Raw genomic sequence first — 23804 nt, 5'->3', positions numbered from 1 at the left:
GAGCAACTGACGAAGAGAACACACGTGATTCAAGCCCCGCCTGAGTCTGCGCTCGCTTTCCAGTAGAAAGAAAGCTGAAATGTACAAGAGATGCATCCTTCCGGTGCCGGAGCCTCACCACTCCAAGTGGGGTCCACGGACCGGCAGCATCAGCACCATCTGGGAGCTTGTTAGAAATGCAGAACCCAGGACTTCCCTGGCGGTCCAGTGGTTAAGCATCCACCTTCCAATGCAGGGGACGCGGGTTTGAGCCCTGGTCGGGGAACTAAGATCCCACAGGCCGCGGGGCAGCTAAGCCCACGGTGCTGCAACTACTGAGCCCGCGCGCTCCGGAGCCCACACGCCAAAACCAGAGACAAGCCTGTGTGCTGCGATGAAAGATCCCAAGGGCCACGACTAAGACCCGATGCAGCCTAATCAATTAATTAAAGAAAAAAGAAATGCAGGACCTCATCCCTCTCCAGACCAGTCAGATCAGAATCTGCATTTTAGCAGAAGCCCAGGTGAATTGTATGCACAGGACCTACGCACCACTGGCCAAGATGAGCAGCCGTTTGTGGCCACACGGTGCCTGGTAATCCAAGGGCCAACGAGATGCTTCCCGCTTGGGGACACTGGGAGGTGAGAAGGAAAAGGGGAAGGCCAGCCGTACAGACAGTGTGACCGCACTAGACTACCCAAGGGATAGATAAGAGAATGGACTGAACTACACTGACCCTCAGAGCGACTGCAGAGCCGTCTAATTTGGGAATAGGCAAAAAAAAAACCCTGCAGCATTGCTTTGATATTAGTCTGTATTTGGTCGGGAAGATGCACAATGTGTTAATCTCAGGCAGGTGTCTCTGTTAGCTGGGTGGCACGGGACACAGCGGCAATTCGTGGGTGTCCCTAGGGAGGGATGGTGGTTGGTAGTAGCAAGTGGGAGGTGAGCTGAAGAAATTGCTCTTAGGAGCTATTTCCCAACATCTCTCCTTGGCAAGCCTGCTTTCCTGTGCCCTCGTAAGCAGCACAGACACATGGAAAATATGTTAAATCCACTCTGCCCGGGTCTTTCCACAGTTTAATGTACGTTTCCCTTGTGCTTGTTTCACCGTGCAACTGCCCAGGGGTTACTGTTTGCCGAGCACCAAAGCGTTATCTCTGTTCTCCCAAGATCTAAAAATAAAGTTGGGGTTCTCAGGAACACCGTTTCCATTCCTTTCTCATCTCTCATCCATTTCAGCTTCGTATGAAATTCAACATTGGGAGCAATGGCAGACCGAGCACTAAGGGCAGAGATGAAATTTCACCTGCAATGAATTAAGAGTGACTAGAAGGCAGGGGTATTTGCTGTCGCCCCACCAGACTTGCAGGCAGCCGCTAAGTTATCTTCCTTCTCTGACCTCAGTTTCCCCACTTGTAAAATAAGGCCCAGGAAACGCTCACAGACGGAGGACCAACTGAGATCATTTGGACAAAGTGCTAAGTTCAACACACGACAATCATTTATTATGAACAGAAAGAAGTCCATCCTGGACGGTGAAAGAATTCCTGAGATTTCTTTGAAACGAGGTACGAACGAGCATTTGCTCAGGACAGGTGAGGCGGGCAGTGCAGCGGGCACAGTGGATGGAGCGTCCAGCAGGGCAGACGTACCCCGGCCCAGAGCTCTCCGTCCCCAATGAGAAAGAGCCAGGGACTGGCCACTGAGGACCCAATGTTTCTCAGACTGGCTTGTGGCCTCGCCTGGTCATGTCCTCTAACCTGCCTGACCCCCTAACTGGTGAATTAGAAGCTGACGGGCCTCGCCCACTGCCTGCTCTGCCCATCCAGCACTCCTCCTCCAAGGCCCGTCCTGCAGTGGCCGTGCTTCTGGTCACTCACCACTCACGAAGGTGCTCGGTGGTGAAGGCTAAAGGCAGGATGCTTCTAAGGGCACCTGCATTTCAGCGGAAGGCACTAGAGGACCCGAAAGCCTTATGATCTCAAACAATTAATCTTAAAGAACAAGGTTAACAACGTAAACACTGGCGACAGTCAAAACTCCTCTGGCTTGTCCCTGAGGAAGCTCCTGGCCAATCCTGTCCGACTTTCCTTCCCCAAGGCTCTATTTCTGGGTCAGCACATCTGCCACCCCAATAATACGACAAACTCAGGATGCCGTGACCATCACTGCCTTAGCCACACCAGCAGCCGAGATGGATGGTCCTCCAAACAGGGAGACCGGGCTCTGGAGAGCTAAAGAATTTGATTCGGGGACACAGACAGTCTCCCTTTGGGTCACCCATGTTCCTACTGTTCCCGGTATTTAGACTTCCCTCCCAGCAGCCTTAGACCCTAAAGGAACAGTTCTGAGAAAGGCCTACAGGGAGGGCTGGCACACTGGGCAGTGACTTCTACGGGACTTCAAGAGAACACAGGCGTCGAATGTCATATTTATGTAACTTCCAGCCAAAAACAGCTTTCCCAAATAAAATGAAGAAAGATTTCGCATAAAACACAAACTCTCCTTTCTTGATTTTTCCAGTCCCACTTGAATTTCAATCTAAATCATTCCTGACTATGACCAGCTCTTCCTCTTTGATATCTCTTACTCGAAGGGAAAAGGGACGACTATAGCAGCTCCCCCAGAAACGAGGGACCCTGAAGCCCATAGGCTCAGCTGTGACAGCAGGACGCTAAAGCTCTCGGTGGGTCGATGGTGTCCCTCATTCCTGGAAAGCGTTCTGGGGTCTCCGTCTAACCCTCCCCTGGTTCCACTGCTTCATGACTTGGCTGTCCTAATCTGAGTTTCAACTGCGGGGACCTCTCGCTCTCGGCTAGATGAAAACCTACTTAAGGGCAAGAGCTTGTCTTGCGTAAAGGATGTTGCAAGTTCTACTCTGACAGTGGCAGGAAGGAAATCGGCATCCCTCTTCCTGGAAACAGAGCTCACTCCTTGCATTTTAAACCTTCCTTTAGGATTGCAGGAGTCCTTCTTGGGCGTCCCAAGAGCGTGTGGATTTCCTGTGAGCTGGTGGAAAGTGAGGTCCGAGGGAGGGCGGGCTGGTGCCCCTACCTCAGCAGACACGCCCCTCCACCCAGTCCACCCGGCCCCGGTCTTGCCGGAGGGGCTCCCAATCTCCCGAGCGGGTAGGAGAGCGCCGGGGAGACTGGGGTGGGAGGGGTGATCTGGAGGAAGGGAGGAGGCCAAGCCCAGAGAAGGAAACAGAAGGGGGGACAAGTTGCAGAGCCTGAAGGGAACCCAAAGCAAAGCTGGAGAGAGTGATGGCCATGTGTCCACGGGCGGAGTTCTAAGGCGACACACACAGATCCTTATAGGATCTGAGAACTGGGGGCTCTGGGGGGCTTCTGGAGATCCAACAGCCAGCTGCGCCCACTTCACAGCTAGGGAGCCGACCCGAAGCTGGCTCCTCCCCCAATCACACCTAGTTAAAAAGGATCCCTGGCCTTCAAAGGGCGAGACTCCAATTCCAGAACCGTCTTCCCTGTGCGCCTCTCTGCCTCTTCCGGGCTCTAAGGAAAGACAGAGCAGAGAATCTCCGAGAAAGGGAGACACAGCCCAAGCGGCCTGGAAAACCCCCGACAGCGCCTCCGATGAAAAGATGCTGCGTGCACGGCAAGTGCCGCGGCTCCGGGCCCTCTGCTTCTCCGCAGCCTCCAGAAGCACCAGCCATTGTGTCGAGATGCCCCAAATTAAGCTGATTAGAGGGAGAGCCATAATGCTCGTCTGTCAGCCTGGACAGGTGGCACTCCACAGTGCTGGGGGTCGGGCAGGCCTCCAGCCCGAGGATGCTCGGGCCCCTCCCCCCCCCACCCCAGGCCCGGAGCCCTGACAGCGGCATTTGTGATGCCCGGCTCCTTCCCCGGCCCGACTTCCTCCGCGTGCTGGCTCCAGCCCCGCGCCCCGCACCCTCCTCGGCCCTCTGAATGGGCTGCGGAACTGCTACCATCAGCCTCCAGTGTCACTGCATCACGGCATTGTCACCACACACGCACTGCGCTCAACAGGGGCACAAAGGGCTGAATGAGCCCCAGACCCGCGGCCAACTCAGGCACAGACAACTTAGGAAACTATCTCATTCTTCCTTTCTTCACAGCCTGTTGGGCTTATTTCCTTGAATACCAAATGAGGCCCGCGGCAAAACTCGAGCTCAAGCAGGGGCGGGAAGCATCGGCCTCCGTTTCTGTTTCCTCTGCCGTCCCGCCCCCGGCTTCCCGTCCAGCGACTCTCCTGCGGGCTTCTGACCACAGGCCCTGTTCGTGGCGCAAAAGGACAGTCTCGGGGACACGGGTGCCCTCAGGAGAAGATGTGCTGTGAGGGCTCCGGGGACCAAGGCAAGGGTGGGGACCCTAGGGTTCTGACATGCAGTCACTATCGAGTCTTCCCTGGCGCTGCGGATGACCCTAGGGGACGGATGGCCTGGAATCTTCCTGGGCCATAGTTAAGAATTCAAGGGACTTCCCTGGCGGTCCAGTGGTTAAGACTTAGCCTTCCAATGCAGGGGATGTGGGTTCGATCCCTCGTCAGGGAGGTAAGATCCCACAGGCCTCCTGGCCCCAAAACCAAGACATAAAACAGAAGCAATATTGTAACAAATTCAATAAAGGCTTTAAAAAAAAAAGAAGAAAGAAGGCAACAGACAGTTTTGGTGTAATCTAGGTAGAAAAGGATACATGTAATGAGAGGACGACTCCCATCTGTACCTGTCCTGTTAAATACCTTCCAGTAACTTCCAATCTTCATGGCCCGTGAGCCCCAATTCTACTTGTTCATTAGTGACTTAGGAAAATGGTGTCACGTGAAAACAAAGTGACTTGCTCTAAGATAAAGTCAGGTAAAACTCAGGGGACCCTGACATATTGTTAATGTTAACACCTATCTAGCTTTTCCAAAAGACCTGGGGAGACCAAAGCACTAGAAACACACTTGAAACCCACCTGCCCAGCCTTTGTCCCCCTTCCTTCCTCCCCCGCCCTCCCTACATCATTCCCCAATGACTCTGCCAGGGGATCTGGAGAAAAGGCTGAGTCAAAGTTGGGTCTCGTTCAAAAGAGTCTATATACAAGTGAACAGGGAGATAAAGGCTGGCACCAAGCTCTAGCAGGATGCCGAGGGGACGGAAGAGGAACCCCGATTCTGCCAGGGAAGTGGCCCAGTCGGTCCCCCCCTTCGCAAGCGGACCCTTGGCAACGGAAGCCCCGGTAGACATTCCCCCAAAGCCAGAATGGCCTCTCTGGCTGGTGTCTGTTTTTAGCAACACTTAGGAGTAGAAGGAAAGAGTACTTAAAATACACCACCCTCTGAGACTTTTATTCCCTGTAAAACTGTCAGGCTTCTCACTCAGCTTTCTCTTTGGAATGAAGCGTTCCGGTTTATTTTGACAACCAGAGCAAACAACAGAGAGCAGCTTTCTCAGGGCCGCGTGGGTCCCTCCTATCAAAGCTCTCTGCCGCTGGCCAGAGAGCCAGAGAGATGGCTCTGGCTGTTTCAGGGGAGAAAGAGGGGATCCTCTTTCTACAGTCATATCTCTGACAATCCCCGGAAAAAGGACACCGTCAGCTGGCCCAGGTCTCTAGGTGCAAGGTGCAAGGTGCACGGGGCTAGCACACAACTGTAGGGACTCTGGGGTCAAAGGCCGGCACTTCCCGATTCTTATCTGCCCATGCACCAGGGCCCATAGGGCAGAAGGTGGTCTGGGCACTGGGCTTCCTTGTGGGAGGGGGGCTCAACGCAAACCCCTGGGCACTTCAGTGTGGCCCAAGGACATTTTATGTCTATGTGGGTATCTACAACTTTTTGTTGTAGCAATATATACACCACCCAGCACTGAGCGACTTCATCAGTTTTAAGTGTACAGCGTCAGCTTTGAGTACATTCACTGTGTCGTGAGACCACCACCCTCTCCAGGACTTTTCTTCCCAAACGGAAACTCCATCCCCATTACACAATCACTCCCCCACCCGCTGGGCCCTGGGAACCTCTATTCCACTTTCTGTCTCTATGGATTTGACTACGTCTAGGGGCCTCGAGACCTCATGTAAGTGGCATCCCACGATATTTGTCTGTGTCTGGCTTATTTCACTTAACACGTCCAAGGCTCATTCATAGTGTAGCATGTATCGGAATTTCATTTCTTTTTAAGGTTGAATAATGTCCTATGGCATGCACATACCACAGTTTCTTTCTCCAACCCAAGGACATTTTCAACCACCAAGTGATGGCTTCTACTCTGCATTTTACGTTAGGCCCGGAGAGCTCCTTCCCGAGGGCTGATTTCCTACTGCACGTCTAGTTCCAAACACCTGCTTAGCATCCACTCATTTGATCTTCATTTGCTGGGGTTTTACGTGCTTTACCGTGGATTCACCATACAATCGCTACGTTCCTTGATGACAGGAACCTCATCTTTTATTTTCCGTGTGCCGCCCACCCCCCAACTTCTTCCACGCTGTCTGTGCCTTGCTTGTTCACGGGCCTCGCTCACAAGGTGACAGCCTGCACCAAGAGCTCTCCAGAGAACACAGGCTGATGGGTGGGAGGACTTAGCGCCCGAAGTCCGGCACACACAACAGCTGAGGCACCGAGGACGTCCCCAGGGAGAGTGGGAGTGCGGCTCTGGGGACCCGAGGTAAGCTGGGAACTTCCTGAGCTCTCCAACTGTCCTCTGAAACAGTGGTACATGCATGCTTGGTTTTTCACATTAAAATGTTTAACCCGGGGCCGACTGGTGAGAACGAGGCACGTTCAACAGCTGGTGACTTTTAGAAGGAACCTCTAAGCCAGCTTTGTGTCTAGTTGACCCAGTCTGACAGCGACTAGGATGGCCTGGCTACATAGTATCTGAAAGGGGCAAGCAGTGTCTCCCGTGTGAAACGAGAGACTGGTTTGCGGACTTGAAAAGCAAGGCACAGCCCACGAGCTCCCCTGGCACCCCAGGAGCGACCTCTGTCCATCTGAAGCCTGCAGTAACGGGTGACAGAGAGATGCGGGAGAGAGCTGGAGACCCCGTGGGACAATCAGCCCATCAGGGCACATCTAGAAATATCCGAAGGAGGTTACTATGCTGGCGGGGGGTGGGGTGGGGGGAATCAAACACTTGTCACTGACATTTTTGTCCCCGGGGGTCGAGGAGGGGCTGGTCTTCAGCGGGTTGGGAGTCCTTTTGGCAAGGCAGCCTTAATAGGAGATATTCAGAAAAGGAGGGAAGCATATCATTTCTATAAATGCTAAGTTCCGTCCAAGATCTGCCTCTAGAGGATTTGAAGAGCATTCTTCCCAGGAAGCTGCACTGGAGGGTCTTTTCCATCTATATTTTGGAAACCATGCTTCGGAAGCCTGTTTGGAGCCAGCGTTTGAAAAGCATCTCTAAGAACTGTTTCAGAGGAGAACCCCTCCCTGTGCCATGTCCTTGAGATGGTAATGAAGGCCGAGGCAAAATCTGGGGGGGGTCGGGGGGGAGGCCAGCCAACTGCAGTCTTAGGCGTGCTGACATCTACCCTTTTGCCCAGCATCCCTGGTGGAGGCACCGGCCCCAGGCCTGTAAACCACATTATCCCTTATAAGTCAATATATGCCCACAGCAGGGCATTCAGAATCCCCCTGACCATCTAGAGGGGGTCATCACAAAGTTCCCCTGCATTCTTGAGCCTCTCCATGGTGACTTGAGAGGGGCCTCAGAGCTGACACCCCTCTCTCAAGTGGCTTTAAACCAAAGGTCTTTTTCAAACAAAAAGATCCCAGGAGCTGCGGCGAGGGAGGAATGCAGGGTTCCCAGGCTGGGCGTCAGAGCCTCCAGGTTCTGGTCCCAGGCCGGTGACCCCGGCTTCTCCCCCTCTCTGACCTCGCAGAATCAACCTTCTAAGGACCACAATTTCCAGCTAGCTGAATCAGAGCCTCCCTGGACCCTGGGCTGTCCCCCAAACCTCTCTTCTTCTAAGGAGCTCCAAATGCTGGCAACCAGAGTTCCAGCCTCTGCACTGTCCACAGGGCACCCAGAATGGAAAAATCTATAGCTAATAATAGTTCCTTGCATTTGTACGGCACTTAACTCTTTTTAGAGTGCTTTTTAATCCATCATCACGTTGAACTAAAGGGAAGTGAGAGGCAGGCGGGGTGGAGAGGTCTGTGGAGGTAGACGCCTCCTGATGGTGGGGGGCCCCTCCGTCTCCCAAGCCCTGAGGTGCAGGAGGGGCTCGCTCGGGCCCTGCCTGCCAGCCTCAGCGCCCGTGAGCAGGCAAGAAAGCTCCACGCTGGAGGAGAGGCAGGCTAAGGATTGTACATAAATGGAAACAAGCAACAGGCGACAAGTCAGACCCATGGGGAAGCCCGGGCCACACAGGAAACTGGTCAGCAGCCCTCCCTCCCCCCTTGTCTCTGCTTGCGAAGCTCTTTTCTCTATTTGATGGCACGTGAGGCCTCACCTGCTGAATTCTGTAGGACCGCGGGTGCCGATCTTAGAAAACAGAAACCAACAGCAACAAAGAACCTCTGCCACCTCCTCATTGAACCAACTGTCTCTTTCCCCGAGCTGAGGAAAGAGAGGCCTGGTCTCAGCCAAGAGGATGGATGGGGGCCACCTACCACGTCGGTGTTGGTGATCTTGGCCAGAAGGTCCACCAGGGCATCGCCCGTGAGCGAGCTCACATCCTCGTCCTGCTGGAGCCCACAGATGGCGGCTCCCACGCTTCCAGTTGCAATCATCGACGGCGGGTACATGGCGAACTTGAAGTCTGCGAGGACGAGAGGCGGAAGGTCAGGACCCCCACGGACGCATCCTCTCCTAAGTCTTTCCTTCACGAGACGCCCTTCATTTGCCCGTGACCGTGGCGGTTCCAGGTTTAAAAGGAGGAGACTGAGTAGAACGGGAGGTCTGAGACCAGTACAGACAAGACAGCCCACGTGCTACACAAGTGACACAAGCCAAGGGCTCCACATGTTCGAAGGAGGGGGAAGTACGAGCAGGTAAATCTTAGGAAGGACGACAGCCCTGACGTGACTCTGCCATACTCTCTGGACAGGCATCAAGGACTGAGACGGCTCAGAACAAAAGAGATGATTTGATTGAAAAAAAAAGAAAAGGATGGGACTTCCCCGGTGGTCCAGTGGTTAAGACTCCATGCTTCCACTGCAGGGGGCCCGGGTTCAATCCCTGGTTGGGGAACTAAGATCCCATGGGCCATGCAAGAGAAGTGGGAAAAGCAGCCATGGGGGGCGGGTGCTGGGGGGCAAGTTTCACACAATTCCCCACTTCTACCCAGCGTCAAGGGCCCTCAGAACGTTAGAAGAGAGGACAGGAAGTCAATCACACTCCCACTATTAGCCGTCCTAATCAGAGGAGCGACTTGCTTTAGATTTTATGGCTTTGAGGCCTGAAGATCCCATTTTATTGCTGGGGAAAAAAGAGTGGTTTGCTAGAGACAAGTGGAAAAACGATGATACACTGGATGGGCTCGAACCCCCTCATTTTCCATTTCTCCAAGAGCAACTACAGAGGATGCTTTTGTGTACCAGCCTGGGAGCCCAAACACCAGTTTCTTCTGGGGTGGGGGGGTGTCCCCCAGAAGGGCCGGCAACCAAATCGGCCACTGCTGTCCATGGCAGGGAGGTAAGGATACACACCCCTTAGCCCTGCTCCTGCTGCTAAGGGCTCCCACCTGCCGACACGGCCAGGACCTGACTCGTTACAGCCTGTGTGATCCAGCCGTCAGCCACAGAAGCTGTGTACAATCAGTACCTTAACGTCGTGGATGAGAAACCGAGCTGTCTGAGTCTCCACTGCCCTCACCCTGTCCTGTGCTGATAGATGAAAGAGGTGAGAGCTTTGTCCCTGATCCTGACTGCAGCCCCGGAGTGGAGAGCATCTTCCACAAAGGGTTCTCTCTAGTTTTGCTATCATCCCAGTGAATTCACTGCATGTAGAAGTGGAAAGTTGGAGGGAGGGGGATTGCTGTAGAGGGAAGCCGTGGGTCACACTTCCATTCCCAGCATAAGCACCGCGTTTAACCTACAGAAACAGTTCAACCTACTATCTCCCCCTCTTGCTATTCTATCAACATAGTCCAAGGACGCACTTCTATCAGTGACCCCACCGTCCACATCAGGTCAATGGCGTCCTCAGAAACTGCGCTGGGTTGCTCAACCAGGCACACACCCTTCCCCTCCTGGCCGAATCCCATGAACACAGCAGGTCTGGCCGTCTGTCTGTCTTTCTCCATGGCCTTCTGTTCTTAGCCCACGCACCATCTCCACCTCTCGAGGGATGTATATATATTACGCCATTCCACCCAAAGCCTGCTGTGCTCTAACTCATCCAGAGCCTCTTCTCTGTCCCCGGACAGTGACGAAGCCAGCCTCCCTGCCTCCCGCTCTGCTGTAGGTCTCTTCGCATGGGGTCACACAGGAGTGTTTCTCTGCCCAGTAACCTCGTTAGCTCCCCCCGGGGACATTCACAATGCAGAGGCAGCAGCCAGCCCATGGCCCTGGGCCCACACAGGCCCCGGGTGGGAGCAGCTGGCAGGGAAGGGCAGGGCAGGAGGGGATCCCCAGCCCCCCCTGCCCCAGGCCTCAGCCCAGGAAGCATAGCCCACACACGCCTATCTTTGCATCCCGCTGCCTGCAAACCCAACTCCCACTTCCAGCAAATGAATTAATCCTGGCAGTCAGGGCGTGTGGATGGATGGTCCTGGGGTTGCTGAGAGGATCGTACCTCCCTTCTCGTTTTGTGGGAAAATGCCGAGGGACACTGTCCCCTGCCCCGCCCCCCAGAACTGGGGAGCAAGGGCTGCATGAACACGGCAGCCTCTGGGCAGCACCGGCAGGGCCAGGGAAGCTAGGCTGGCGCTGCTGAGAAGCAGGGCAGTGACCCCCTCTAGGGCCCCGACAACTGCCCGGCTCTCCCACAAAGCCAGGTCCAGCCCGTGGGACCCTGGACGAGTCACTTCCTCCCTCCCAGCCCTTGGAGTCCCAGTTGTCTATGAGGAGGGTGGAGGTAGAGCAGCGAACTAACGAGTTTTTCTAACCTCCACCTGCAACTCAGTACAGGGTCATGAAATTCACTGGTAGGTGGTGACCAGCATTTTTTGTTGTTGTTGAGTTGAACAAAATGTTAGAATAGAAAGTATCAGGAAGTAACGCAAGAAGTGAAAGTCAATACTGTCTTAAGAAACATTTGTATCCATCTGACGTATACTGACAGTTATCCTGATCTGCTTTATAAAATGCATTTCTTCCTTTATGGTTTAGGTCCAAAAAGCTGGAAGACGGTAGGTAGGCTGGCTAATCTTCTCGGGTCCTTCCGGCTCTAACTGGCTTTTTACTTAAGGCTCTGGAGTAAAAACGACTCTCAAGGAAAAGAATAAGGAAGAGACAATAGAACACAGCACAGCTTCCGCCAGGCAGCAAAGTCACAAGACATCTCTCTCCATCGGAGCAGTTCTGCATGGCCTCAGGGGCTGCCCCAAGACCACACCCAGGGACACCCCCTCTCTGCTGGCAGGGGAAATGGCAGAGAGAAAAACACCTGAATAAAACATCTGAAGGGTCGTGTCCTTGTACTAGCTCTTGTTAGCTAACCTCCACACTCACCCGTGGAAAGTTCCATCCAACCTTTTCAGCCATTTCTGGAAACCTTAAACTTTTGGCTATGGAACTGGATGGATAGATTCACAATATTTACTTGAGGGAGGGGGCAAAAATAAAATCAGGCTTCATGAGCACGTGCTATGATCAAGATTGCAATTGTCCATAAATATGTAAATAGAAATGCATCAACATGCATGCACATGGGGATATTAGGAGAATACAAAGATGTATGTAGATTTCCCCACCATCCAGTGGGGGAAACGCTATTTGCAAAAATAAAATACAAAGTAACGATCTCTCCCAAATCTCTGAATCTCTTGGTCAAAAAACGCTGACAAGCTCTATGTTGGTGCTGAAGGTGTGCTCAGGGGTGAGGGTCTATCTCCATCCTCAGCTACCCACCTGGAAAGCTGAAGTGTGTGTGACCTCCTAAGAACCCGCCCCCCAGAGTGAGAGGCAATTAGCTGAGCAGGGACCCATTCTGATCGAGTTACGACGTGTTCCTCCCTGTTCCAGGCAGCACCATGATTATTCCCCCAAGACACGGGACATATGATCTAAATGGCTAGGTGACTTCTAAAGAAATGTCTCAAAGAAAGGAGGGAGGTGCCCACGTGGATAGGAGCATTAGAGACACACACTTAGGAGGATTCCCCAAAAGGAGGTGGGAAGGGTTTGGGCCAAGCAGCTCCAAGCACTGGAAGGTGGAGGCCACGGAGGCTGGTGACCTTACCACCTACCAGCTGCGTGAAGGTGGGCAAGTTACCTGACCTCTCTGAGCCTCCATTTTTCCACCTACACATAAGGATAATAATTATACTCTCATAGGGTACTTCTGAGGATTCAACTCAGAGAACAGTGCCTGGCTCTTGGTAAACAATCCACGACACCCACCAGCAGCATCACTGTCACTACCCCACTATTCCTACCCCAGGGGCCCGCTGGGGGATCGGGGTGGGCAATTCTGACTGTCGGAGATTCTGTTCAGCAACTGCAGGGATGCGGCAGAACAGCAGGTCCTGCACAGCAAGGCCGGGAGAACGAGGGCTCTGCTCTGGCCGCCCTGAGGCTCTTTCACTCTCCCGCGCTCGCGCTCTCTCGCTCTCCCTCTCTCTCTCTCTCTCTCCCTCCCTCTCAGAACCGGCCTCATCGTGTCCCCATTGCCTCCTGCTGCTTTGTCAGCAGTGGGGGAAGCTGAGGCCTCACAGGGGGATGGAAAGAGGGCACAAGCACACAAGGAATGAGAGAGAAGTCGGACTATTCATTCAGCTGGGGTCACCCAGAACCAAGGAACAGGTCCCATAGCTCAGCAGCCCTGACCTGACCTCCACCTTCTCCACCGACCAGCCCAGGCAGTGTTCCTACTGTTTGCTTACCTGGCAAGGAATTAGCAAAGAACAAGGTGAAATTCACCTGCTTCAAGACACTCCCTTTTACGGGTGAACCGATGAAATCTCGAGAGGTAAAGTGACTTGTCTAACGTCTGATGCCGGGCCTGGGCTTAAGATGGAGAGAGGCATCTGGACGCTGCGCTTTGAGACTCACCAGCAGGTAGAGAGCTCTTCAGAGGCACCGCCCACGCCCCACTGGGAATACACGGCCATCTTTCCCATCAGAGGCCGGAGAAAAGGCCAAAGGAAGGAGCCCTGGCTCAGGAGTCCAGGAGATGGAAACCCCTCCCGTCTGTGGCCCCAGCCCCCTGTGGGATCCTGCAGAGACGCTTCACCACCCAAGGACCTCCTGGGGCCCCACTGGGCTCCTTAATCTGGACAAGGGCAGAAGAGCTGCTCCACGTTCATCAACTTGGTTAAGATTTCACTGAAGGAAGCGTTCTGAGCTAAGCGGGTTTGAAACCACAGATTACACGGCCCTGGGGGTGGCTTTATCCCCATTGTTTTGACTATGGTGGCCGAGGCCTTGACCGGCAAGTGTGACCACTGTGCTTCTGTTCACCACTAGGGGGCGAGAGGCGCTCGCTCCGAGGGGAAGAGAATCAGGGATGCCCTTCTCTCCCTCTCCTCCAACCTGCCTCAGGTGGGCCTTTAAAAGGCCAGAGCCGGTGGGGGGCTGGACGAGGACCCTCAGCCTGCTCCCCACGCACCTTACAGCCTGGTGGGAAGTGAGATGGGCCCTGTCAAGCTGCCCGTATGGAAGAACTGAGACTCCCGGTTCAACAGTCCTCTTCCCTGGGGCCCCGTGACCGCTCCTCGGTGGAGGGAACTCAGAGGGTCGCAGATGGAAAGGGCTTTCCATTCTTCCTTCCACCTTCCAACCACCCAGGCAGACCTCCCTTTCTGGATCAGGGGCCAAGTCGTGGACCCTCTCTGGGCCACCACTGTCCGGCTGTAAACCAGGGATGAAGCGTCGCGAGACACGTCCAGGTACAGCCAGGAGGACGGGGAAGCTCTGGGGTATCACCATCCCTGGGGCCCAGGGAGCCTGGATAGCTGAGGGCAGCACCTCGGGGTGGGGGGCTCCTAGGCACAGAGGGAGATGCGGGGTGCCGTGGGAAGGGAGGCTAAACACCCCCTCCCTCACCCCCGCCCGCGCCAAGTTCAAACTCAATGCCACGGGCTCTTCTAAACTAACTGGAGTCATCTGTTCAGCATGATGTCATGCGTCAGGAATCTCCCCCACGCCGGCGCGATCCTGAGTCATCCCGATGGTCTCTTTCCTCGTTGGCAGACTTGGGGGCTCTGCCATCAGAGCGGCACCAGGCGGATGGTAAGAACAGTGAGCTGCCCAGCATCCAAAGCTCTAGGGAAGGCGGATGTGAAGGGCTCCCCCTCACCCCATGGCCTCCACTGACCAGCACCAGCCGAAGTCTCCACCCCAGAGGCTGTTCAGGGCTGGGAAGGGAAGAGGACACCTCTCTCCGTCTCACCACCATGTGAAGCCTCAAGCCCCCGGAAGGAGGACTGACAGCCCTGCCCTTCCCGCGTCTTCCCCTTTCACACACAGGCACTCTCCACGGACTGCGGGACCACCGCCAGCTCTTTCACAAGCAGCTTTCCCCCTCAACTAGCCACACAGCCCCAGGGTCGCGGCTGCCCCCGAAAGGCCAGGATCCCTGGGCGGAACGGAGCAGGACCTGTGCTGCTGCAACTCGTGCCTGCTACCTGCCGGCCTGTCCCAGGCACGCGCCCATTGCGCACACACCCTGGCCCCAGAACAAGGCATCTCATCTGGCCGGAAGGTGGTCCCCTCAAGAAAAGCAGCCCCTTGGCTTTTACTCTGTCAGGGCCACGGCCCTAAAACCCCAGGCAGCGGGATGCCACGTGACTCGGCCATGCAGACACACTCAAGGGCAGATCAGGGAAAGAAATGCCTCTCAGACAGGCTCATCCCCTCTAGACCCAGAAACGTGTGAAACCCTCCTTGTGCTCTGAGCGGTCCACACGTGGCGCTCAGTACCCAGCTGGAGGTGTTCCTGTTCCCATCCTTCCCTGCCCCTGCCCCACGCTAGCTCCTCTCTCAAAGGGCAGTCTTCCCGACTTCCTCTGCCTCCCCTCAGACCTCTATCCCCTGCCCCTGAATCCCAGGCTCCCTCCTCGGGCCCCAAACGTGGCAGCTGCCCCAAGGACCTGGCCAAGAAGGCCAGGAGTGGCGGACGGGATCCCCAATTTTTCAGCGTGGGCCTTTAGGCAATCCGGGGATCTGCTTTTGGCCTGGGTCACTCCACCCCCCCTCCCGACCCGAGTCAGAGATCAGCGACGGGGAGTGGGCAGATGGACCCCTAAAGATATGTCCGTCAAGAGACAAGGTCAGAGCAGAGCGCTGGCTATCGACAGCTGGGCGATGGGGGAGCGCAGGGTCAGGGGTCAGCTGTCCTAGAGAGAAAAGGGCTGGTTGACCCCTTCTCCACAGTGAATCATGACAATGGAGAGGAAGGGATAGCGGGGCCTGGGAGACAAAATGACAAGTCAATGAGGGGCTGACCTCTAGGGGCCAGGCCAGACAGCAGAAGGGGAGGAAGCAGAAGAAGGGCTACGGTGTGCAGGGCAGCAAGAATCACGGGCAAAGAATGGTCCCCCAGGGCTGCAGGAAGGGCACAGGGCACGGACACTCCACGAGGCTGGGCCTGGATCTGGGAAGCTCAGGGACAGGAAGCCTGCTCTGGGATCCACAGTGGGGGGGCTGGACCCTGCATCTGAGCCCACAAAGGCCGAGCACGCCGTCCTGCTAAACTCAGATGGGGGTAGCAGGGTCAGGGTTAGGAAAGTCATCGTATCCACTCAGTAAAACTCAGAATCGGAGACATTTTCACGTTCGGTAGCAGGGCACATCGCCTACACCTTGCCTGGTTGACGAAGGACCTCCTTGTACATCATCTCTCTTCTGATGTCCGTTTTCCTAACCACCTGAAAAGGCTGTAGGAGCGTCACGTGTCAACAGGCATATTTTGCAGGTGAAGAGGCTAAGGTTCAGAGAGGTCGCGGGCTGGTAAGTAGCAAAGCCCGACCTTTTGACTGTGAACAGGGCACGTACACTACATTGCAGATAACGTGCTCATCTTAACACGTAACAAGATACTGAAAGAAGTCAAGCCCCAGGCCCACCTTTGCAATTCCAGTACACGCTCCTGGCAACCGTGAACCCCGCCCTCTCACCCGGGGCAGGGGGGAAAGGTCCACCCAAGGAAGTTCTTTCCCTAACACTTCTGACTGTGAAAATATGAACTCCTGACGCTCTACCCTGGCCAACGATGGGTCCGGAGGTTCTCCCATGGCCACTACCGTTAGGGGTGGGGGGAAAAAGATGGGGGGAGGGGGAAGACGGCGGAAACTGGCCAAAGTTCAGTGTGATGAGACGGTATCAAACCACTGCCTTTAGTTTATCAGTTAATTGCAAAGCAAACGGGCCAACGAGGACTATGTATCCATTGCAGGATCAATGGGGTGGGTGTAGAGCTCTTAACATGAAAAAGCGGTTGCAGCGTTAAAAAGGCTGCACTCAAAACCCCAACACGTGGAGGGAGGGCAGCAGAGCCCAGGCGCAGGAAGCAGTCCTTGCTGAAAACCCCACATGTTCACCCGGAGCTGCCGGAAGGCAGTAAATGCCCTGCAGCCAAAAGAATTCCTCTGGCCTCCCTGACCACTTATCAGGGCAGGCGGTATTTATCTTGACAGCGTTCCTCGGACCTATATTTGCATCCCGCCCCCCTCCAAATTTCCTCTTGGGCTTATCTCCAAGCCATCCTTTTCCTCCAAAGATGAAAGATTGAAACACAACCAGAGGGCAGTATATATAATCTTCAAAGAGCACTTTAGACACCATAAAGAATATTTTAACAGGCGCTATTTTTTTTTCCCCCTCACCACACCTGTCCTCATAAACCATTTATGAGTTTGGCAGAGAGAGAAAATATACCAGCTGAGATAAAGGAAGAAACAGCCCAGGAATGAAACCTTGGACTCTAGATTACTTGGGACCCCCTCCCCTCGACCCCCCAATCCCTGGAAGTTAGGGCTGCGGTCCTCCTCCCCTTGAATCCACCCCCCCCAAAAACCCTCCCCAGCACCCGGCCCCCACTGGGCTCCAGCAGCTCCTACCAGTGGCGCACAGAGCGATGAAGGTCTGAGCATGCTTGCGGATCAGAGACAGCTTCTCGCTGGGCTGAGGCAGCTTGCGAAGGATGTGCTCGATGAAGTCATGGGGGGTGACGGCCGCCAGGTTCCACTTCAACTTGCCCAGCACCACCAGCTCCCACTCCTGGGGACGGAGGGAGGCAGGGAAGAGTATAAAACCCACAGGCTGACCTGGCATCCGGGACTGGGGGCTTGGCATCCAGACCAGTCTTCATAACGATTCTCATTAGGACACACAGCTAGATTGGAAGGTGGGGCCATTTATCAGAGTGGCCCTAAAGCTTTGAAGTGGGTGACGGCTCTTCTTAGGCTTCAAAGGTCAGGCGCCACTGAAAATAATGAGCGCCCAGGTAGCTGTTGCCAAGATGGTACCTTCTTCTATTTCTCTGCCTCTCCAGCTCCCCGACCCACACCCAACCCTGACTTCCATTCTAGGGAATGCTTCTGCCCGCCCACCCAGAAGGTTGAATCTACAGTAAGATACCGCCAAGGTCATTGTAGCCCTTTGGTAGCAATTTATTGTATATCTATCACCAGATTAATAGTCTTTTTAATCCTCGTGGAAAAATGATGTACACAGAATAAAGCTCAAAATTAGGTTTCTTGGCCCAAATCCTTGGCAACCAATTAGCTTGCTCGTAGTTGGTGCCAAAAAGTGCCATTTTTCTCTCTGCTGCTAAAACTTTCCCCATGACACGTAATGCAGAAATCTTGGGAAATGATACTCAGACACGGGGCACCCTTCCACTGAAATGTTTCACCGGCCTTTGTTACCATGACTGAAGGACCTCATGGTCACTGGCAACCCCCTTGTGCAGCTGGAGGTGATTCAGGGCAGGGTGAAGGTCCTTGTTCAAGGTCATAGAAGCCCGCAGCCCAAATGCTGGCACCGTGCAACCCTGTCTCTTGTGGGCCTCTCACCAGCAACCCACCTAGTGAAAAACCTTGTTTCTCTCCCTTATTGGGATACGTTGGGGGGAACTGTGCTCAAAGGGAAACAAGCCAAAGAGAAAGCCTTAAAACTACGTGCAGTCAGAGGGAAAAACAGGCCCATCGATCTATCGTCATCAGCAGAATGAGCGACCAGCTTACCAGTGTAGTCCGTTCCCCCATTCACCCCAAGATACCGACTGTCTTCCACCTGCCAAGCCGGCCACCAGAGCCCTATTCTGCCTGCGACCCACAGCACCGGCTGGCTGTGTGGTCTGGGCCAACTCCCTCCCCTTCCCTGGCCTCGGCTTTCTTGTTGGTAAAATAGGAGGACTCCTCCAGTTCTCAACTTCTGGGATAAAGAGACAGAGACTGGAAAAAGGCAGATTTGTCTGCAGCAGTATAAATTTGCTTGGCAAGCCCCTGGAAAAAAATTGGGGTGCTCTGAAACATACCCGAGTCCCCCATCATGTTGAAACAGTGAAGCAAAAGGAAGATTCGTTTTCCTCGTCTCCCGTGAGAAATATAACTGGATGCCAATTTTAACCATGCTCTCTTTACCTGCCTTCAAGTCTGCCTTGGTTTTTTACGGGAGGTTGGCGGTGAAAACCCAGATAGGCTACTGAACAGTCAGTGTTTTCCAAGATGGCTTGAAATTCCAGCTCTCCTTCTCACGGGGGAATGTGAGTATAAACCACTCGACTTGTACCATTATTAAAGGAAGCAGATCTCCTAGAAGAAAGCACCTTTCTGGGCCTCTCGGAGCAAACCAGAAGCAGCTGAAATCTGGCAACTGTTCAAAGGTGAGGTCATTCATGCCCCTCTGCATTCTCGGAGATTCCTCCCCATCCTTGCACATGTCTGCCGCTAGGTGGCAGCACAGCCTCAGGGAGGAAGGCCTCTCACAAAGACCTCAGTTCAGGCAGCCAGTCCCGGGCCCTGTGGACTTAGTGCAGTCCTGGCCAGCGGGGAGGGGGAGGGGGAGGGCGGGTGGCAAGAGGGGGCCCCTTTTCCAAACAGTTGGGAGATAGGCTGTGCAGATCACTGAAGGTGGGCCTCTGGAGCCACCCAACCAATGCCACGCTGCTGCCACATGGCCGTCTTAAGTATGAAGCTACAGGGGGCAAAGAGTCCTATCGGGTGGGAAAAAGGTTTGCGGGCAGGAAACCAGAGTCCAGACAGGACCCCGTGTCTATGTAGAGGTAACAGCCCCACCGGAGACAGGAATTCAGGCCTCCCAACCCTCTGACAAAGGGCCCAATTTGACTCTGCTCAAAAGCCAATGAGGTGGTATTTAAGTGAACAGCTACTATGTGTGGGTATCTTGAGACTCTAAGAGGTGCCTAAGAGGTGCCTAAGACCTACCTTTGAACTCCCGGTTCTTAGGAGACATGCCACACGCGTATTTGAGAATCATGTGAGAGGTTGATTTCTGTCTCGGAATTCAGCGATTGAAAATTTGGAATTTAATTAAAATATTTTATCACTGTGTTTCATGCCTCCTCTGCATACGTAAGCGGGCGCGCACACGCTGCAAATGAATCTCACCAACACAAACCTCCCTGAGCGAGGACGTTATTCACGGGTGGAGCCTCGCTTCGCACAGAGCCCAGCACACAGTAGGAACGCAAGGAGCGTCGTGTTAAAGAGTTCCCAGAAATGTGAAAACTTCAGTGATGGGTAATTTGGGGTCCTAAGGATTTGTTCTGGGAGCAGTGGCATCAAAGTATATTATTAGGATAGGGGACAGCAGAAAGGCAGGGGGGAAGGAGGCAGTCATTACCAGCAGCTCCTGAGGCTTGACGGAGTTGTCCGTGTAAATGCACAACTTCTCAGCGGTCAGCGGGATGGTCTCTTTGAGCTTGGAAGCCAGGAACATGCACACGGCCCCCAGAAGCTGCAGATGGGTCTTCGGAGTTGGGACTCCGGCCAAGAAGCGGTCCAGGTAATTGATGGCCAGAGGAAAGACCTCTTCTTCGCACTTCTGCTCCTCACAGACCTATGACACGAGTGGGACAGGGTCGGGGTCGGGGGAGACCATAGTATCAGGAAAAGAGGAAAAAAGGGAAACCGCACAATCTAGGGAAACGACAAAAATATTGAATTTGTCGGGGGGGAGGGGGAGGGGAGTAGAATAAGCGATCAGAGTGAAGGCGAGGAAATTGGGGTCAATCTGAATGGCCATCCGCGCTGGGGTCCTCCCCGGGAGCCTAAAAACTCACCGGAGAGGTGGGTTAAGGACCCCGAGGCCGAGGGCGCAGCAGCTCCGGCCCCGCCGCCCCCGTGGGCCGCTCACCGCTCCGCTCGCTCGCACTCACTCACTCTCTTTTTTGGATTTCGTCATCTTTTCAAAAAATCAATAAAAATATTCTGGAGGCTCCGGGGGTCTCGTTCTTGGTCTCATTCGGACCCCCAGACCCTGCTCTATCATTCCCGACAATTGAAAAAATTGTCGGGGGGAGTCCCCGCGGCCCAGGCGCCGCATTTGGGGGGGTGGGTGGGGAGAGGTGGGGAAGCGGGGGGAGGGCGGAGGGAGCCAGCGCCGCGCAGCCTGGGCGGCCGGAGTCGGGGCAGGGGAGACGGGTTCAAAAAATAATTAAAAATCGAGGAAATACCCCAGACAAGACCTTTCGCCGTGAAAACCCCACAGAGGACCCAGGCTACCCGCAACGGAGGTTTGGGGTGCCGGGAAGGTCTGGACCGCGACCCCTGGGGCTTTGGATACCGAGGGGGAAACTTGCAGGGGTGAGCGCGGCGGCGGGAGTGTCCGGCCGCGGCCCACAAGGGCAGAGGCCGGGGACGGTGGCGAAGAGCTGGGGGACAGACGAGAACGGGGAGCCGCCGGAGAGAGGCGCGGGGAGCTCCGGCCTCTCCTTCGGGGGGGACCCGCTATCGCCCCTGCACACACCTCCTCCCCCCTCCCACCCCACCCAGCTCTCCGCACCCAGGAAACTGAAGGCCGAAACGTAAGTAACCTTCGTGAGGGAGGGGGGGATCGGGGGCGAAGGCGCCATCAGAAGTGGGGGGCCGGGATAGTGGGGTGAGACGGGGAGCGGGCGACGCGTTCCAGCCTCTCCACCCCGAGTTTACAAAGCAACATGGCGAAACCACGGCAGGTCCGGAGCCGTGCAGACGTGGGCACACGGCTCGCTCCGCAAGGGTTCGGAGCGAGGGGAAAGAAGTGGTTCTTTTGGGTTCCCCGAAAACACACGTTTCTTCAGTGTGACTTCCGGGGCTCCTGAATTCCCCGTTTCTCTTCTCCCTCCGCCCTCCGCCCTCCCCCCTTAAGTGCCAACGCGGAGTCGCGACCACAGGCGGGGGGGGGGGGTATCCGAGGCTAGGACGAATTTGCCCTGGCCTTTGGTGGGGGGGCTGATTTTTTAACTTTGGGGTCCCGGCTTCCCGCTCCTACTCCCTTCTTCAAGGCACCGAAAGCAGCCTCGGCTTCGCAAAAGACAGGTCGGGGTTTGGGGGGGGGAGGAGGCAGCCACAGGCAGGCACCCGCGCGCGGGATGCTCCCCCACCCCCGCCCCAGGACAGCCTCGCTGCTCCCAGATTTGCCTCCTCCCTCCTCCCCCCTCCCCCCGTTAATCTTGCACCCCGCAAGGAACAGAAAGGAAGCCACGCGTCTCGCCGAGGGCACGGGGTAACCTCTCGCGCAGCAGCGGGGAGGCGGGCGCGGAGGCTGCCCTCTCGCAGGTTAAGGGTCCCCGCGTGGGGTCTGGGGTCCGGGCGGGGACGGACGGTGCGCCTGCCTGCAGACCTACCTCCAGCATCCAGGTGGCCACCATCCTGCGCATGTAGGGCTGGATATCCTTCTGCACGCACTTGAAGTAGGAGCACTGGGGAAGGTAGCGCTCCTCGATGGTCAGCAAGTTCTGCAGCACGCGGTCGTCGTGGAGCAGGTTGGCGTCCGGCACGGCCCTGCGGACCGGGTCCACCTCTCCGCACAGCAGCTCCATGGCCAGCTGGGTGCCCACTCGCGCCCCTGCGATCTCCGGACTGGAAAATTGGGGGGTTTTTTGGAGGGGGGGAGGGGAGAGGATTCCCCTTACCTCCTTCCTTTGGCTAAGTAAGGGCTTTTCGGGGAAATAGCGAAGGGCAGAGAGGGAAGCTGGGGAAGAAGAGGGGAAAGGGATGGGCGGTGGGAGAGGAGCGCCCCGGGGGCTGCCGACTCTGCCTGCCCTCCCCTTCAAACTTGTCTGCTCTCCCCAGCTCGCTCTGCTCTCTGCTCTCCGAGGCAGTGACGCAAACTGGCTGGGCAGTTACTTCTCCTCCCTCTCGCCTCACCCCCCTCTCCGGTTCCTCCTCCCTTTCCCTCCCCTCCCGGTCCTCCCCTCCTCCTCTCAGTGTCTCCCTCCCTCCCTCCTTTCCCCTCTTGTTATTAAGGAGAACAGCAGCTGGCCCGACCAAACTTCAAACGCGGTCCCCCGCCCCCCGGCCCCCTCTCCTTAGCTCTCCGAGGCCCTCTCCCTCTATGCAGCCCCGCAAGCCAGGGGCCTCGGAGAGGGGAACCCACAAAAAAAACCCCACCGATTCCTACTTATTTCCTCTAATTGCGCACATTCTGTAGGTGCATCCTGCCAAAATACGACCCTCCGACTCTGGCTACTTCAAAACTGATCCTAATACTACCGCCCATGTATTTTAAGATCCAGGAATGACGGGTGGATTACTTGAAGATGAGGTGGGCTCAGACAATTGAGAAATAGATCCCTTACGTGAGAAAGAGGGAGGGCGATCTGAGAAAACAGCAACTTCGCATACCCAGAGAAAAAGGTTATGTCCCTGAAATTTATGTTCCTGATCATGTTGAAGCTGTTTCCAAAACCCGAATAAAGGGACCAGAACTTCGGCGCCCACTCCAACCCCCGCCCCCGCCCCCCCCGCAGATGTGTTGGGGGGGAGGGGTGAGTGTCCGGAGGGAGGGGGCGCTTCTCCGACGTGATAGAATGTGACCCAGGAGCAGAAACCATCCCGTTCTTGGGGCGCCGCAGGCGCCACTGGGAGACGCGGGGAGGCGCCCCGAGTCGCCGCAGGCCGGGGGCAGGGCTACCAGCGGTTCCGCCGCGGCCAGCGGCCACGCAGGAAAAACCCGCTTCCTCGCCCTGCTTCTGCTGACAAGCCGCCCGAGGTGCCTGCGCCGAGCGTGGCCACACTGATACAGCTTTCTAGGAAATAGCCCGGGAGGAGGAGGGGAGAGGGGCGAAAGAGGGGTAGGTTTGGCTCCCCCTCTCTCCCCGGGCGCCAACGACACCACTCCTTCCTTTCCTCCGAGGCCCAAGAGTTCCACCCCGGGTCCCTCGCCTGCACCCTCGCGGACCCTCCGGGTTCACGCGTCGCTCGCAGCCAGGGCTTTCCCCCCGCGAGCGGAACTACGGTGGAGACGCAGCCAGTGCGGTCGGCTCTGACACGTGCTCCAATGCATCCTCGGGTCAAAGCCGCTTTTAGAGGGGATCTGGTGGCGTTTCCTCACCTCCTTCCTCCCGCCACCCCCCCACCCTGCCCGTCTGTGCTATTTCACTCCGGGAAGAAAGGGAGTGGGCCCAGGGCCCGCGGCGCGCTGGCGGAGCTGGCACGTGCGCCGAGCGCGGCGTGGGTAGGGTCTCTGGAGAGACACCGAGGTTGGCCCAGGACCTCCCTCGCGGAGAAAGGGGGCCCGAACCGGGGCGCGAGGGCGAGCGGGGGGAGGCGGGGGGCTGGGTGAGCTGTGAGCTCTGTTC

The 23804-nt window shown here is 55.7% G+C and overlaps 1 protein-coding gene across 2 annotated transcripts in view; it reads right to left on the bottom strand.

The window, feature by feature from the left end:
- The window catches only part of CCND2 (cyclin D2), a 36943-nt gene extending 14598 nt beyond the window's left edge, over positions 1–22345 (bottom strand). Inside the window, exons 1-4 of one of the 2 annotated variants that reach the window (XM_022577337.3) lie at positions 21849–22345; positions 19865–20080; positions 17116–17275; positions 8564–8712 (exon numbers count right to left, since the gene is read on the bottom strand). In XM_022577337.3, the coding sequence (XP_022433045.1) occupies positions 8564–8712; positions 17116–17275; positions 19865–20080; positions 21849–22043 (720 nt within the window). In that variant the 5' untranslated portion in view covers positions 22044–22345. The remainder of the gene's footprint in view (positions 1–8563; positions 8713–17115; positions 17276–19864; positions 20081–21848) is intronic. The other variant, XM_089920155.1, reaches the window with a different exon arrangement.
- Positions 22346–23804: the final 1459 nt, after the last annotated feature.

This window comes from Delphinapterus leucas, chromosome 11 (assembly GCF_059928025.1).
Source record: "Delphinapterus leucas isolate spDelLeu-1000000601 "Yukka" chromosome 11, BTC_Dleu_Yukka2, whole genome shotgun sequence".
In the NCBI taxonomy this organism is placed as follows: Eukaryota; Metazoa; Chordata; class Mammalia; order Artiodactyla; family Monodontidae; genus Delphinapterus; species Delphinapterus leucas.
Note: the sequence above shows the minus strand (reverse complement) of the source record. Positions and strands in the feature narration are given on the sequence as shown.